Source organism: Saccopteryx bilineata, chromosome 1, assembly GCF_036850765.1.
Source record: "Saccopteryx bilineata isolate mSacBil1 chromosome 1, mSacBil1_pri_phased_curated, whole genome shotgun sequence".
Taxonomy (NCBI): domain Eukaryota; kingdom Metazoa; phylum Chordata; class Mammalia; order Chiroptera; family Emballonuridae; genus Saccopteryx; species Saccopteryx bilineata.
In genome coordinates, this window is record NC_089490.1 from 48968388 (window position 1) to 48986914 (window position 18527).

General features: G+C 34.4%; 1 protein-coding gene across 8 annotated transcripts in view; it reads left to right on the plus strand.

Annotated features, from left to right (window-relative positions):
* SENP6 (SUMO specific peptidase 6) overlaps positions 1-18527 on the plus strand; it is a 139302-nt gene that overhangs the window by 64753 nt on the left and 56022 nt on the right. For 4 of the 8 annotated variants that reach the window (XM_066253854.1, XM_066253882.1, XM_066253890.1 and 1 more), the window contains 5 exons: positions 1605-1652; positions 4271-4291; positions 11863-11933; positions 12781-12923; positions 16712-17009. In XM_066253854.1, coding sequence (XP_066109951.1) covers positions 1605-1652; positions 4271-4291; positions 11863-11933; positions 12781-12923; positions 16712-17009 — 581 coding nt within the window. The remainder of the gene's footprint in view (positions 1-1604; positions 1653-4270; positions 4292-11862; positions 11934-12780; positions 12924-16711; positions 17010-18527) is intronic. The other 4 variants (XM_066253858.1, XM_066253864.1, XM_066253870.1 and 1 more) reach the window with 4 other exon arrangements.

The following is an 18527-nucleotide window of genomic DNA, read 5'->3' on the forward strand; positions in this document are numbered from 1 at the left end:
AATGAGAACAACAGTGGGAAAGTTTGGAGTTTTCAATGCTTTTGCAGCTTTTCCTAACTATCCAAAAATGGTTATGAAATTTCAGTTGAATTTCAGTTCTGAGACAATTTCAGTTAACTAAGAAATTCTTAGACTGTAACAATAAAATAATCTCTTTATTTTTTTGCTTTATAAAATATTGCATAAAGTTGTTTATTTAATTTAAATTTGGTATATATACTAGATGCTGCTCTTTATTAATTAAAAATACTAATCCAGACTGCTGCTTATTCAGAAATACTGTCCTCTTATAAACCCTTGCTATGTTTACTGTTTATATAGATTTGCTATAACATGTACTTTTTGACTTAAAAACCTTAAATCTTTTTCATATATTAGGATAGCAGAAAAAAAACCTTTAGCTTAAACATGTTTTATCAGTTTTCATGTAAAATATATGAGAAATTCAACTAGAAGAGAAATTACTGCACATACCAGATATTGGCTTGCTTTTCTATAAAGTACACAAACAAATCAAGCCCTCTGGCTTACATGTGGCACAAACAAAAGAATAAATGATAAAAGAGTAATTGGGGGGAGGAAAATGGAGAAGTTCAGTTTCTTGTACTCCAATCACATTGATAGAATCCATCACTGATAAACATCTGTGTTCGTGATATTCTGAAAATATGCTGTAAGTTGAAATTCTAATTTATAATCAAGTGATATATTCTATAACCAAAATTATTATTGCTTTTGAAGTAATGTTAGTTTGGATTTATTTGCACTTTGGACTGTTCTCCCCATCCCTCTTTTCCTCACTGGTAATGAAAAAGAAGTGAGTTTAGTCTAGAAATTGGTTTGTTCTTTTTTGTCTAAGTCTCAGAATACCTTGCATATGTACCATTATTGATCTGCATAAAAGATTAGAATCTGTTAATAGAAACTGGTATTTGCTAGTAAATATTGTTTATTTAGAAGAAAAATAAATTGAGTTAATTTATATTTAAAAAAACATTCTGAGTCAAAAATACTTGACAAGAATAAGGGAAACCTGAGGAGTTATTCCAGCAGGATAGATTCTACTTTTATTTCTTATTTACAGAAAAAGCATTTCTTATTCCTCCCGTTTCATTCAATATGACTGTCATTAAAAAGATTTTGAAATTCAGAGACAAATCATTGAGAGTTTTTCCAGTTTTCTTCCTTCAAAACCATTCATACCAGTCATAGATTAGCTACAGAGTAGTCAAAGGTGAAAATGACAAAGTCCTGCCTCGAAGCTCAAATTTGATTAAGGTAGTAGAGGTCAGTAAGACAAGTAAACAAATGATTACATGGTACGTGCAGTAATAGAGGTACACAAATTCTGTTTAGTACTATTTAAAGAGAAGGTGGGATAAAAAATTAACACAGGAAGTATTGAAGTAGATTGTTTACTATCTATGAGAGAACACTGCATGCATATAGTTTGGAACCACATCTTCAAAGTCATGAAGAAAGGATGATTGCTGCACGCTCATTGGTTTTAATTAGTGCAGGCCTCAGATGAGAGTGAGCACACTGGTTTTTTATAGCTTCTCCTAATTTTTCTTATTTTCTCAACTCTTAATTTGAAATTAAAGGAAATGCCACCAGTTGGTAATTCATACATACAGCCTATTCTTCTTGAGGTGAGTCATATAAATTCTCTTAAGTAAATCAAACCTGCATTTTGAATAATTTACAGTTCTTTAGTAAGATATGGGAACAAGTATGTCAGACCTTTTTAATCTAAAAGGAATGAGTGAATATTGTTAAAGTATTAGACTGGATTGCTACTATTTAGAATATTAAAATTTCAGTCTATTTTTTTACTGCTATTCCAAATGTTAACTTAATTTATATTAAAAGATAGGTTGTTTATACACTGATATTGGTGCTAGAGGATAATAGTATTTAGTATGGAAAAAACAAAATGCAGAAATTTTTTAAATGTTTATAACTGTACCATCTTCACCCCTTTTATCAGCCTTGTTACAAGAGTGCATTTACTGGTTTATGTTTTATTTACATTTCACTTTTTTGTTGTTATTTCTTTATTTATTTTGCTAACAGCTTTATTGAAATATAATTCACCTGTATACAGTTTTCCCAAATTAAGTGTATAATTCATTGGTTATTAGTTACCAAATGTGTATCCATCAACACAATCAGTTTTAGAACATTTTTATCGTGCCCAAAAGAAACTCTGTACCCTTGTGCAATCTCATTGTGGTTTTCATTTCCATTCCCAAATGAGTAGTAATGTTGAACATCTTTTCATGATGTTTTTGTTTTTCATTAAGGGTAGGTAAAAAGTCTTTTAAGGCCCTAGGGGAAAAGGAATGTCTACAAAAGCGTATGTACATCATAAATGGGAAAATGGGCTCCTGGAATAAGTAAGATTTAATTATTAATGAAAAGTACTACTTTGAAAGAATTTTTGAAGTCCTAAATCAATTCATAGATACTAGAGTCATTCAGTCCTCTTTCCTTTCTATCTTTAAAATTTTTTTCTTAACTTTTATTTACTGATTTTTTTTTTAGAGAAAATTTAAAAAAAGTTTAAGAGCACTAATATACCACTAATTCAGGAATAAAATAGTCCAACAAGAATGTAATTTGACATTTTTACAAAGTCATATATTACTAATTAGGCTTCCCTCCCCATTTTTCAAGTTTTTTTTTTTTTTTTAATGTAAGCTCCTCTAGGACTTGATGATCAACACATTTTGAGGAATGATATTTAGTTTTCTGTTTTCTTTCTAATTCCCTTGGTTTATTGAAAGAAACCTTTTTCTTTTATGCTACTAGATCTTCTACCTTTTTTATTCTGTATAGGTGAGTTTAAAAAAACAAAACAAATGCAAACTTTTCCCATTTTGTGGGCACAACAGTATAGTGTTGAAAATGGCTAGATACTTTTCCTATAAATATAATTTCATAAGAAATATATAAACATTTTGTTTTACTTTTAATAGGTGTTTAAAAATAATATTCTCATTTTTCTGTCATTTATACAACAAACATTTTAAACTGATTATACTGTTTTTTAAATAGCAAAGATAAAATTTGAAATATGACATCATTGTAAGTTTATAATAATTTTTTTCTTACTGTGAAAACAGTTTTTAAAAATTAGTGTTCCTTTTCAGTGTCATTTTTGTAAAACCAAGTTACCATATATACATTTTATGTATATATTTTTTTTCCCTAGAATTAAATTGATATTTTACTTATGTGCTCCACATGATAGGAATACAAGAACTAATATGGGGATGTGAAAGTTTTGTAAACTATATTTTGCTTAGAGTTAGCTCTGAATATTTAGTTCTTTTTATGATAAAGAAGAATATTTCTAGAAGTGAATCTCATTCCTCATTGAGGGTTTTTATAATTTTACTCTTAAGTGGGGTGACATTGATTAATAAAATTATAATAGGTTTCAGATGTACAATTCTGTAATACATCATCTGTATATTAAATTGTGTTTATCATCCCAAGTCAAGTCTCTGTAAATTTCCTCTTAAGTAATTGATGTGGATAGCTTTTTAGGTTTTCTGTGAACTGTGGACAAGGGTGAGCCTTTTATACATTGGGCTTTGGACTAGAGGCCATAATTTTAAATTCCAGGCCTTTCCTTGTATGCCAAACCATATATACTAAGGCTTTGGTGCAAAAGTTTTGATCTTAAAATTTTTTTTCTTATTTAGAAGCAAATCATATTTAACAACAGAATTGGAATAAATCACATTTAACAACAGAATTGGAACCACTAAAAATTTTATAACTTTCAGGAAATTGTATTGTTTTTGAAGACTTTATATAAACTACTCTAAAATATTATATATACTTAAATGTTGGACGGTTAAATAATATTTTCAAGAATTTTTTTATATCTTTGTACATCCTTTTTCCTTTAAATATGTTTAGTTATAAAGTATTTTCTGTATTAACAAAAATGAAAAACAATTTATATATCTGACAAGATTAAATCATAGTATGTAACATATAATGTGTTTAAAACAAAGTAATCAGTGTGTTGCAGGGAGGGGGGCTAGGGGGTTGTTGAGGGGAACACGGGGGAGGGGCATGCTTTCAGGGGGACACTAGAATCTATGTAAACACAATAAATTAAAATCAATAAAAAAATAAAACAAGGTAATCACATTAGAGTTTTTGCCTTATTGACTACATTTACTAAAACTACAATGATATATTAAAAATGAGGTCTTGCCTCTTACATTTTTTTTCTTTTTCATGTTTTAAGCAGTCTGGACCAAAAGGAAAGGTAAGTTTAACATTAATAAAATTAGAGCATGGATATAACAGTAAATATCAGATGATTTATATGCTTTGAAAATATCCACTGATTAGATTCATTATTTAAACTTAGTAATTATTTCTAAGAAAGGAAACGTTTAAATATCACAACATGATATTTGACTTATGTGGGTAGCACTTCACCATAATTCTTAATATGCATTTTTCCATATGTGGTTGTTATTATATTTATACTGGTGTATGACTACTTTCCTTTTAAAAATAGAATGTTTTGATGCTTTAGTCTTAAAGTTGATTTCAGTTCTATTATTTAAATTTTTCTTATTATATTTTACACTTCATTAGAGTAAGGGGAAAAATAGAATTAGAATACCTTAAGCTTGGAGTTTAAATTCTTAACATCATATGTATTTCTGTTCTGACCCAGACATTTATAACAATTTTATGATCACTGTTCCCTTTGTAACAACAATGGCAAACACATTCTTAAGCAGAAATGTTGAATAATGTAAATAATATGGAAACAAATTTTTAAGAACACCTATTTCTTTGAATAGAGAAATGGTTGTGATTCTTCTAACGCGAATGTTCTTAAGAATAGTTTCTTTGCTCAGTGTATCTTATATATGTGATACTTTCAGTAGTTTGTGAAGGTCAAAAGCGGGAACATTCTAAGATTTTAATTACATATTTTTAACTATAATTTTGTTTAAATGTACAGAGAAGGCAAGAGGATAACTTGCAGTATTTTATACAATGTATATTTTCACATCTCTATGAACACCATCAAGTTTCTGAAATATAAATTTAAAAATGATTCTGTCAGCAAAAGATATAGGCGTATTTTATAATTCTGAAATAACTCACAAATATTACTTGTTTTAAATGAATGGTTGTGTAAATATTTTACTACCTATCTTCTGGGAAAGAAAAATTATTTTCTCATTGTGTCTATATTTGTTTTTCAGTAAATCATTTTTCTTGTCAGATGTAGATGAGTTATCTTAATATATTTAAAATTTTTAACACATAAGTGACTATACATGTTTTGGGAGGCTCTTAAGATGTTTTTAATGAAATTGCTAAAGAGTATACATTAAATAACTCGATATAGTCATTGAAATAAACTTTTTTATTTTTAAGGAAAGTTTATTTATCTTTATTTTTTTTATTGGTGACACCTTAGTTGTTCATTGCTTTCCCATATGTGCCTTGACCATGGGGCCACAGCTCAACCCCGTGCTTGAGCCAGCGACCTTGGGTCCAAGCTGGTGAGCTTTGCTCAAACCAGATGAGTTCGCGCTCAAGCTGGCAACCTCGGGGTCTTGAACCTGGGTCCTCCACATCCCAGTCCCATGCTCTATCCACTGCGCCACTGCCTGGTCAGGCTGAAACAAACTTTTGATTTATATAAATAATTTCCTGTATATTATATCATAAGATAGATAAAATATACCTACTGGTAAATTATCAGGATAATATAAAAATTTTAGGTTTCTTCTCTTATTCACAGTAGCCTTGGAGGGTTTATACTAATATTTTTTCCCAACTGTTTTGGCTTCTTATGTTTATTTCTATAAAGGAAATTTATTCATTGATACATTTGTCCTGTATTTCAGTGATTTTATGTGTCATGCACTCTTCTGGGAGCATACAGGAATAAATACCTACCCTCTTGAAGCTTACATTCCTGTTGGTATAATACTGAATAAGGAGTCAGAGATATAGAATTAAGCAGCATTATCAGTAGGTGCATAACTTATTCTAAAATGAGTGTGGTAATATTTGCCCAACTTTAAGGAGATTTGTGAGGAACAAATGAGAATTATTTATACTCTGTAAAATTTGAAATTTCTCAAATAGTAATTGATACTGAATTTCTTTCAGTTACTAAGATTAATGCCAGGATCTAGCTATGCAGCAGCAACTGTTTCTAAAATACTTTGTAGTGAATAAATACCCTGCAGTGATTTATTTAGTAGCTTAGTTACATTAGGATAAATTTAGCCCATTAATTCTTTGTTTCCTTACTTAATATTATTTTACGTTTAGCCTTTTCAAAGATAAACCAAAGAAATTTTATATCAGTAGATTTATTTGTAAATTTTTTCACATAAGCTTTTTCCCCCTTTGTGAACACATTGCAGTCTTCTTTTTCTGATCTTTGAAGAGTAACTGAAGTCCCTTAACACATAAGGGACTATAAATCTCACAACTAAATGATTTATTTATAAAAGAGAATGGTTTACCTAATAAATAGAAGTTAGATTGTTATGGAAGGTAATCTTTTCCATGGTTTTTCATTGTACTCTATACTGGGCACAATGAGGTGTGTTTTGAGTGTAAAATCAAGCTAGAATAAATAGTAAATAAATAAGAATATTAAGATCCAGACTTCAAATTTACTGCCAGTTTATTTGCTGTGGGTGGCTGACAACTTTAATGACTGAAATTTCCTTCTCACTTTTGGACAGATTGGTGTGAATACAATCTGTGTGGCAACACCAGAATTTATAGAGTATTTAATATGATATTGGAACTGGGGTTTTTTTCCTCCCAAAATAAAGACTATTAATCCATTATGACTTTTGAGTTAAAAATTTTTTTAATGTTTATTATTATAAAAAGTGTGTGCATATTGTAAAGAATTTGAAACAACAATAAGGTGCAAAGGTGAAAAATACAGTAAAAGAGTATATATATGAAATACTAGAATTATTTAAAGGGTATGTTTGAAAAGACAAGTATTATAATTAGAAATTTTATAATTTTCTTAAAAATTACATTATCAGGATCTTGATGCATTTCTTTCTAATCATTGTTTCCCTGATAACTTTTAGTGTACCTAACATGTATGGAATCATAGTAAAAATATAGCTGTGTATTCTGAATTTTCACCTAACAGTATGTCCTAGCATTTTCTCCCACCATTGTTTGCTTCTAAAAATGATTTTTAATGATTTTATAATAGCTTGTCCTGAAGATACATAATTTATTAACCCATTGGCTCATTTCTGGTTCTTTTTTCACTATTCTATATGACACAGTGAATGACAGCTTTGTATATAAATCTCTAAATACATTTTGTAAGGTACAGCTCTGGGAAAGGATTCTTTGGGCTAACTTATACCTGTTTTTAATGTTCTTGGTAAGTAAGTACTGCTAAATTGTTTTGCAGAAGGGTAATACCAATATATAATAGCATTATAAATTGCTGTCTTGAAGTATTAAGAATAAAATTGTATTTAGATGATACTATCTTTGTTGTAATTATAAGTGTCACCTGAAACCTTAGAAGTAGTGAGAGTTGAACATCATGATAGGCTACAGGACTGATAGTATTAATAATTTTCTCGTTCACTTCTGCTCAATTGGAGTATATATTGAAAAGGCTAAAATTTCATTCACTGTAGCAACCAAAATTAAATACTCAGTAATAAAATTAATGATGTGGACTGGCCTGTGCTGGCGCAGTGGATAGAGCGTTGACCTGGGACACCGAGATTGCTGGTTCAAAAGCCTGGGCTTGCCCTGTCAAGGCACATATGATAAGCAAGCACTGAATAATAAAGCAGGGGTCAGGAACCTTTTTGACTGAGAGAGCCATGAACGCCACATATTTTAAAATGTAATTCCATGAGAGCCATACAACGACCCGTGTATGTTATGCATTATCCAATAAAAATTTGGTCTTGTCCTGGAGGACAGCTGTGATTGGCTCCAGCCACCTGCAACCGTGAACATGAGCAGTAGGAAATGAATGGATTGTAATACATGAGAATGTTTTATATTTTTAACATTTTTTTTTAATTAAAGATTTGTCTGCGAGCCAGCTGCAGCCATCAAAAGAGCCGCATCTGGCTCACGAGCCATAGGTTCACGACCCCTGAACTAAATAAAGTGAAGCAACTTTGAGTTGATACTTCTCACTCCCCTTTTCTCTGTAAAATCAATAAATTTTTAAAAAATCTTAAAATTAGTGATGTGTAACTTCTTTATAAAATATCAAAAGAATGTAAGCTAGGGCATATATTTATATTCTTGGTTGGTTGTTTGGTATTAACCTTTAAGTTAATAAATATATAGTATATTGTATAACATACCACTAACACAGTGGTCGGCAAACTCATTATTCAACAGAGCCAAATATCAACAGTACAATGAATGAAATTTCTTTTGAGAGCCAAATTTTTTGAACTTAAACTATATAGGTAGGTGCATTTCTTATCGAGGTAGCGCCCACACGTGGTATTTTGTGGAAGAGCCACACTCAAGGGGCCAAGGGGCCGCATGTGGCTCGTGAGCCACGGTTTGTTGCCCACTGCACTAACATAATTTTTTAAAGTATGTTCAATGTAGTTTCAGCCAAAGTCTCAGTAACCGTTTTAAGAAATTTGACCAGTTTATTCTGAGGTTTATTTAGAAGAATAAATATTTGAGAAGAGCAACAGACTTTATTTTAAGTAGGGGAAAGGCCTGACATACGGTGTTGCAGTGGATAAAACATGTACAGTTTATGTTGTAGAACGTGCCCCAACCTAGTTCTATCTCATTGTTTTTTTCATGGTTAGATTGGGGTATGGGTTTGGGTAAGAGTATTACAGAGGTGAAGTGCCCTTCCCACCATATATCAGAAGAGAACGGAAAACAATATGATTTATCACTAGTAATGTTAACCTTATCATTTGGCTAGAATGTTTGCCAGTCTTCTCTATTCTAAAGTTACTGTTTTCCCTGTTATACACTCTATTTGGAAGCAAGTCAGTCAGTCTAGCTCACAAAAGGAATAAGGATACTTAAGTTCCTGAAGAGGGGACTATCTACACGTATTATTTTGGAATTCTGTAATAAACAGCTGTTACTTCCCAACTTATTTTATTGCAGCTTGTAAAATCCTAGGATAGTTCAATAAATCAAGTTATTCAATCATTTATACTAGTATCACTCATGGGTAATTTTTATACTTTAGATTATAATACAATAGTTTATAGCTTTATAGCTAGAAAGTTCTTTTAATTCCTTTCAAGCTAATACCTTTATCCTGAAATTCTTATATTTTTATATTAAAACAAAGCATGTTTTTATTTGTGATTTATTCATTGTAATAAATTTTTAAAACAAAACTTTGTGTAGGGAAACATGTAGCAAATACTGGATATAGAGTGGCCATACGTCTGAAAGATCGGCAAATATATATGATATATAATAGTTTACTCATTAAATTACAATATAAGACAAGGTCATGGATATTCCGAGATCTATGTGGTGTGATCCTCAAGCTATGCAGGAATCAGTACACTTGGTCAAATTGCAAAGAACACAGTGTATTAATGTAGCACTTTTATCAATCCCTGCACACTTACGATTTGTTTCAGATTGTTATTTACCTTGTTGATAACCTTATGTTTAAGGTTATCTGTTAAGAGTTTTCCAATGTTTTAAAAAATACATATTACACTCTTTTTGGATTTTACTATAATAGTGTCATCATACTTTGCTTCAGAATCATAGCCTCTTGCTTTTCAAAGTTGGTATCTTTGTTTTTCCAAAGTGTAGAGTTATACAGATTCGAGATGAAAAAATTAGTTATGTGATTTAAAGATAAGACTATATTTTCCTTGTTTAGTGTGAGAGTATATGGAATAAAAATAATACATTTTATTTTAAGCTAAATAGTAGCGTGGTTAGGAGCTGAAACTTATTTATAGTGCTAGTACTACTACTATCTCTAAGGCATATTCTCATCCTCACAACTCGTATCCTCGCAAATCTTAAAATTTTGGCAGGATGGAAATTGCCCAGTGTAGCAAATGCTGCTCAGTAATGATGAAAACACCATTACTCATCAATATTATTGCAGTTTAGTAGGATTCAGATTCTGGTGTTGCTCTTTAATATATAGTTGCATTACCAAGGGCAAGTTAATTAACCTCATTGTGCCTTAGTTTCCTCATTTATAAAGTGCTAATACTTGTTTATGCTTGCTAAGATTATAATGGGAATTAAAACAATGGATGGAAAGCACTTAGAATAGTACCTGGCAAATGATGCTATTACAAATATACTATTACTACTCTTACTATTTCCCGTCTTGTGTTATTTTCATATTTTATTTTCAATTTAGGTCATTTGACTTCTATAATCCAGTATTAAATCCATACAGGAAACTTTTTAGGATTTTTATTTAATTAAATTGTTATCGATCACTAGTGTGAATAGATTTACAAATAATAGAATAATAACCTATTATTTTTAATTTTCTGGTTAAGTAAACATGGGAATTTTTTTGAAGCTTTTCTTTAGGATGGGAAAGACTCTAGTTATTACAACTCTATAGTGTATTTCGTTTTGCAGATCTCCTTCCTTAGTGCTTTTTTTCCTAAATTAGCTATAAGATTTTGCTTTTCACCCAAATTAGTATATATTTGGACTTACATGGTTAATTTTAGGATCCTTATTTACTAAGGCTTATGTTCAGAGTCCTGAATATCAATGGTATAATGTAATTTAATATATTTTTTAAAAGTATGACTGTATTTCCATAATGTTCTATTGTAAGACTAAATATTTGTTCCATGATTGCCAGTTTTGTACATACCATCTTTTGTAATTCTCCTCAAGGCCAAACCTTATTCACCATGTGTTCTTTTATTTATTGATTTGCTTTTATTTATTTATTTATTTATTTATTTTTTTCATTTTTCTGAAGCTGGAAACAGGGAGAGACAGTCAGACAGACTCCCGCATGCGCCCGACCGGGATCCACCCGGCACGCCCACCATGGGGCGGCGCTCTGCCCACCAGGGGGCGATGCTCTGCCCATCCTGGGCGTCGCCATGTTGCGACCAGAGCCACTCTAGCGCCTGGGGCAGAGGCCACAGAGCCATCCCCAGCGCCCGGGCCATCTTTGCTCCAATGGAGCCTTGGCTGCGGGAGGGGAAGAGAGAGAGAGGAAAGCGCGGCGGAGGGGTGGAGAAGCAAATGGGCGCTTCTCCTGTGTGCCCTGGCCGGGAATCGAACCCGGGTCCTCCGCACGCTAGGCTGACGCTCTACCGCTGAGCCAACCGGCCAGGGCCTGATTTGCTTTTAAACAACTGGAAACATTTATGCAAAATTGGGCAAATTAAGTATTATTAAGCTAAGAGATATTTATTACCTAAAAAATGTGTGGCAATGAAGTGTTACAAGTTTTTTTTATAATGTGATTTTAATAAACTGATTATGAAGGAAATTCTTAAGTTTTGTGTATCTGGGGAATAAATATGTACATTTCCAAAGTGACTGCTTTGAAAGGACAGTAATTTTAGATGCCTGCTTTGGGCTTTGATAGATTGACATTCTAAATAAAAAATAGTCACTGACCTTAGGGATCTTATAATGTATATTAAGCTTTAGTATATTTGTTTAATATAGTTTTATTTTATAGTATCACTTTATATGGCAAAAAAGCTATGTTTTGCTTTTAATAATTGTATTTCCCCAATTTTTTCCATTTTGAAAAATATTTTTTCTGGTAGAATAAAACTATATAAATTTCCATAAAAGACAAAAAAAAACTATATAAATTTCCTTTTATAGGAAAGAATACCCACCTCATATCCAAAAATTTGAAAATAATCCTGTAAGATTTAGTCGGCTACAAGGTGCTGGTAAGTATGCAGTTTTATTTGTTCAAACTGTAATGGGTTTTGAGTAGTTGTATGAAAGGTAGAAATAAAGTAATAACACTGGCTTTAGAATATTCCCAGGTATAATAGAAATATGTAAAGAACTGATTTGAGAATTAAGTTGTGAATGAAATTATCACGGAATGGTTAAACATTTGGGTGATTACAATTTGAAATCTATTATGTTAGCATTTTTGTTAAATTCAAGATTTAAATATTAGCTGGATTATAGCTTCAAAATTGTTCTGTTAAACTACATATGTTTTTGTTTTTGTTTTGTTTGTATTTTTCTGAAGCTGGAAACGGGGAGAGACAGTCAGACAGACTCCCGCATGCACCCGACTGGGATCCACCCGGCACGCCCACCAGGGGCGAAGCTCTGCCCACCAGGGGGCGTGCTCTGTCGCGACCAGAGCCACTCTAGCGCCTGGGGCAGAGGCCAAGGAGCCATCCCCAGCACCGGGGCTATCTTTGCTCCAATGGAGCCTTGGCTGCGGGAGGGGAAGAGAGAGACAGAGAGGAAGGAGAGGGGGAGGGGTGGAGAAGCAGATGGGTGCTTCTCCTGTGTGCCCTGGCCGGGAATCGAATGCGGGACTTCTGCATGCCAGGCCGACGCTCTACCACTGAGCCAACCGGCCAGGGCCTAATCTACATATGTTTTGTCATATAACTGTTTGACTTAAAGTTATGCTTATTCTTTATTATACATGTTGAAACATTATTCTACCTAAAACAATTTTTTAATATAAATTAGTATTTTTTTCATAGCAAGAATCATGAGGAATTTATAAAATTTAATTTTAGTATTTGTTTTTTTGTCTCCTCTTAGATCGTATAATGAAGAAAACAGAGGAGTCTGAATCACACTTGGAGTCTGAAATTAAAAGGAAAGTGTCCCAGAAACGTCATAGTACATATCAGTCTACTTCTACTCTGTCTCCTGCCTCAAAAAAATGTTTAACTGATTTAGAGGTAAGTAGAGAAATTATTATCTGTTGTTAATCAGATGCTATTAATTTTTTAAATTTTAAATCATTTAAAACAGTATTTCAGGGCCCTGGCCGGTTGGCTCAGTGGTAGAGCGTCGGCCTGGCGTGCAGAAGTCCTGGGTTCGATTCCCAGCCAGGGCACACAGGAGAAGCGCCCATCTGCTTCTCCACCCCTCCCCCTCTCCTTCCTCTCTGACTCTCTCTTCCCCTCCCACAGCAGAGGCTCCATTGGAGCAGAGATGGCCCGGGCGCTGGGGGTGGCTCCTTAGCCTCTGCCTCAGGCGCTAGAGTGGCTCTGGTCGCAACAGAGCGACGCCCCCTGGTGGGCAGAGCGTCGCCCCCTGGTGGGCGTGCCGGGTGAATCCCGGTGGGGCTTATGCGGGAGTCTGTCTGACTGTCTCTCCCGGTTTCTAGCTTCAGAAAAATACCCAAAAAAAACAACAACAAAAAACAAAACAGTATTTCAGGCCCTGACTGGTTGGCTCAGTCAGTGGTAGAGCATCAGCCTGGTGTGTGGATGTCTTGGTTTTGATTCCCAGTTGGGGCACAAAGAGGAAGCAACTATCTGCTTCTCCACTCCTCCTCTCCCTTTCTCTCTTCTCCCTTCCCGCAGCCATGGTTCAACTGATTTGAGTGCATCAGCTCAGGCACTAAGGAAAGCTCCCTGGTACCTCCACCTCAGGTGCTAAAAATGGCTCAGTTGAGAGCATGGCTCCAGATGGGCAGAACATCGGCCCCAGCTGGTGATTGCTTGGTGGATCTGGTCAGGGTGCATGCTGGAGTCTGTCTATTTCCCCTTCTTTTACTTGGGAAAAGAAGGAAAAAAAATTTTTTTCAGTTATACTTGACATACAATATTATATTAGTTCCTGATGTATACCCTGGTGATTAGACATTATATAACTTATTAAGTGATCATCCTGATAAATCTTGCACCCATCTGATGCTGTGCATAGTTGTTAAAGTATTGTTAACTATATTCCCTATGCTAATTTACACTCCCATGACAATTCTGAACAAGTTTGTATTTCTTCATTCTTTCACCTTTTTAAAAAAATTATTTAATTTGTTAGGTGAGAGGAGGGAAGATAGTGAGGCAGACTCCTTCATGCACCCCAACTGGGGTCCACCTGGCAACCACCTCTTTGGCCAATGCTTGAGTACCAAGCTACTTTTAGCACCTGAGGCTGCCTTGCTCAGACCAACTGACTATCCTCAGTGCCCAAGCCAAGAGTTCAAACCATCTGAGACATAGGTGGTCTCTTCTCCTGTATGCCTTGACCAGGAATTGAACCTGGGACGTCCGTACGCCGGGCTGATGCTCTGTCCACTGAGACATCAACCACAGCCTCTTTCACCTTATTTTACCTATCTTCCCAACCCCAGATGGTATTTTTATTAATATTATTTTTAGTATATATTGAATTCTAGGTGACCTTTTCTAATAAGACTAAAAGAGACCCAGAAAAGTTATTTAGGCAAACTTTTGCCTTCACTAGATCATTTTTAACAATGTAAAATATAGAATATGTCTTTTTCTGAACAGAACATATCAGTGCCTCCCTGTACCATACTACAAATAACTGCTCTCAAACAGAAGTTTTTTAAAATAAATTTTTATTTACAGTAAACTGAAAAAAATAATAGAAAGGTTAGTCACATATCCTTCTAGCAGATTCCTCCGTTTTCCATATTGGCTTTATTGTTCTCCCTCTCTTTGCCTGCCTTCTACCTCCTCCCCTCGGTGTTCATGTCTGTGTATCGTTCTGTACCATTTGAGTTTAAGAAGTAGGCATGGTGTTTTTTTATAGCTAGTATTTTAGTGTTTGTTTCCTTTTTAAAAATAAAATAAAAAAATGTCATTCTCCTATATAACTAGGTTACAGCTGTCAAAATTTAAAAATTAACATGAATTCAAAATTTCATGTAATCCACAACCTCCATTCAGAGTCTTCCTAATGTTATTAGTACAGGATCCTACTCAGGATTAGATGTTATATTTTATTGTAACTAATATAATATTGAATACCAGTTACACAGTATAAAATACATATAACAAAATAATTATTAATAAATTAAAACTATATTTTAAAAGTTTAATAAGTGATTACTGACTTAAAGTTATTGAAAATGTGTTTTAATTAGAGACATTGATTTGTTCTCATTTACTTCATGTGTCCATGGATATATGTTACATACTGAACAGGATTCAGCATTTATTTGTATGTGTTCTTTTTATAGATGTAAATGCTGAGGAACCTTGTTCACATAAATAAGTACATGACTGGAAAGAATTATAGCAATATCACTCAATACCTTGAACTTCTAAGTTATAGGCCCCAAATCACATGGAATTCTGTCAAAAAAGATTTTTTAATCTCAAAATTATAACCTAGATCAGGCCTTTTAAAAAATATTTTGAAGCACTATCTTAGAAATCAGTTGTCTGACCCTGGCCAGTTGACTCGGAGGTAGAGCGTAGGCCTTGTGTGTGGAAGTCCTGGGTTCAATTTCCGGCCAGGGTACACAGGAGAAGCGTCCGTCTGCTTTTCCACCCTTTCCCCTCTCCTTTCTCTCTATCTCTTTTCCCCTCCTGAAGCCAAGGCTCCATTGGAGCAAGGTTGGCCCAGGTGCTGAGGATGGCTCCATGGCCTCTGTCTCTGGCACTAGGAGAATGGCTCTGGTTGCAACAGAGCAACACCCCAGATGGGCAGAGCATCACATCCTAGTGAGCATGCCCGGTGGATCCTGGTCCAGCGCATGTAGGAGTCTGTCTCTCTGCCTCCCTGCTTCTCACTTCAGGGGGAAAAAAAAAATCAGTTGTCTTGCAAAGCTTTTGTTAACTAGTACTTATAATTAATTCATTTTCAGCATTTAAAATATCCTTTGGTTTTTATACCCCAGGGTAACATGCCATTGTAATATTTTAAATGGAAGACGGGTTTAGATTTTTAGGAAGAGTAGTTGTGTAGATTCCTTGATATCAGGAGCATAATCATGTTAATTTTTATAAAGATTATATGTAGAATTGAGAATCTAGATATTGTTCCCCTTTAAGATCATTGGTTCCCTGTGTGCTTTTTAAAATCTCTATGTAGGCCCTGGCCGGTTGGCTCAGCGGTAGAGCGTCGGCCTGGCGTGCGGGGGACCCGGGTTTGATTCCCGGCCAGGGCACATAGGAGAAGCGCCCATTTGCTTCTCCACCCCTCCCCCCTCCTTCCTCTCTGTCTCTCTCTTCCCCTCCCGCAGCCAAGGCTCCATTGGAGCAAAGATGGCCCGGGCGCTGGGGATGGCTCCTTGGCCTCTGCCCCAGGCGCTAGAGTGGCTCTGGTCTCGGCAGAGCGACGCCCCCTGGTGGACGTGCCAGGTGGATCCCGGTCGGGCGCATGCGGGAGTCTGTCTGTCTCTCCCCATTTCTAGCTGCAGGAAAATACAAAAAAAAAAAAAAATCTCTATGTAGTCCTTGAGTAGTTATATATAGTCTAATTTAGAAACTGCTGGGCTAGATGGTCTCAAAAATTCCTTCAGCACTTTGATGGTAAAGCCTAATTAACATGACATTTTTAGGGTTTTTGTGGTAGCCATGATGATGGTGATGGGGAGTGAGAGAGTTAAGTTTGAGATTTTATATTTGTTACATGATGTTGAAATGAAATGTGAACATTTTTTATTGTTTAGAACTTACGTTTTCTGAACAGTATGAATTTGGCCAAAATGTGAAAAGAAAATGAAATTCAGAACAAATGCCAAAGTTGTATTCTTTTTATGAAGGGTTTGCCGAGAAGTTGCAGACCAGCTATAACTTTGAATGAACCAACTGGACCATTATTAAGAGCGTCAAGTCATCAGAATTCTGGAGGACAGAAGTCACAAAACACAGCTTCAGCACTCAAGAAGTTTTATGGCAACAGTATGGGAAAGATTCCAATTGACATTATTGTGAATTGTGATGATAGTGGACAGAATTACTTACAGACTAATGGTAAAGTCATTTTACCAAAAGTAAAAGGAGCCAAAATCACAAACCTGAAAGAAAGAAAAATAAGCCTGTCAGGCCTAAATGATCCAAGTAAGTGTTTTACTTCCTATGGTATTGTTTATATCAGTCCAGTGTTTTCCCCATATATTTTAAAAGTGAGCATTAGTATATTGAGAAGTATAGTTTTGTTTTGATGTGTATCTTCTTGTATCAGTTATGTTACATTTTTTGGGTAGATGATTAAAACTGTCTACAGAGTTGGAAGATAATAACTGTTCTCATCCTTTACATCTTAAATAGTAAAAGCCCAGAATTTAGCCCCAGTCCTAGATCAAGTTCAGGTATGACCAGCATTTTATTGATAATTTGGCCTGGTAAATTTAATCTCTTCAGTGTGCAAATGGATACATTTCCTCATTGACAGTGTTTTTTAGGGAGTAAATAAAGTAACATAAAGTGGCTAGCATATCCTAATAAAATATTTGACAGACAGAAAGGACTCAGTGAAAATTAGTTTCCTTACCACTTTGTTTCTCCCCTTAATCTTTTTCCTATCTTTAGACACATGTTTATATGTGTGTGTATGGAATCCTGTACTGTTATAATAAATAGCAAAAGATTGGAACAGTCAGGGACTGGTTGAATAAACTATAGCGTATGTAGTTGTGAAAGAGGAGAAAGTTATGATTTAGATTGTGTAAGTGATTTCCAAGATCTGTTAACCAAATGAATAAAGCAAGGTGACTATCAGAGTGTATATCGTATGCTACCCTTTATTTATGAAGGGTGGGAAAATGAATCAGGGTTTTGTTTTTTTTTAATGGAAAGATATTCCAGAAACTGATTTTAAAAGTAGTTGGTTAGAAGGAGAGGAAACACTGTATCAGGGATAGGTGCTAGATGTCTCCAAATGTACTTGTTTTATAAACTTGACTTTAAAACCATGTAGCATTTTACATGATTATGAAAGAAAATTAAATTGCAAATTTATAAAAACAAAATAAAAAATGAAGTAAATGAACATCATTATATATGTTTAGCTGAAGTCTTGAACAACAAAAGAATTCTTTCTGATAAATTAAAATATTGTGGCTGTGCATTTTAAATTTTATTTTTTATTTTATTTTTTATTTTTTTTACGGAGACAGAGTCAGAGAGAGGGATAGACAGGGACAGACAGACAGGAACGGAGAAGGTTGAGAAGCATCAATCATCAGTTTTTCATTGCGCGTTGCAACACCTTAGTTCAGTGGTTCTCAACCTTTCTAATGCCTTGACCCCGCAATACAGTTCCTCATGTTGCGGTGACCTCAAACCAAAAAATAATTTTGGTGGCTACTTCATAACTGTAATTTTGCTAGTTATGATTCAGAATGTAAATACCTGATATGCATTATGTATTTTCTGATGGCTTTAGGCGACCCCGCTGGGGTCGCGACCCACAGGTTGAGAACCGCTGCCTTAGTTGTTCATTGATTGCTTTCTCATATGTGCCTTGACCGCGGGCCTTCAGCAGACCGAGTAACCCCTTGCTCAAGCCAGCAACCTTGGGTCCAAGCTGGTGAGCTTTTGCTCAAACCAGATGAGCCCGCGCTCAAGCTGGCGATC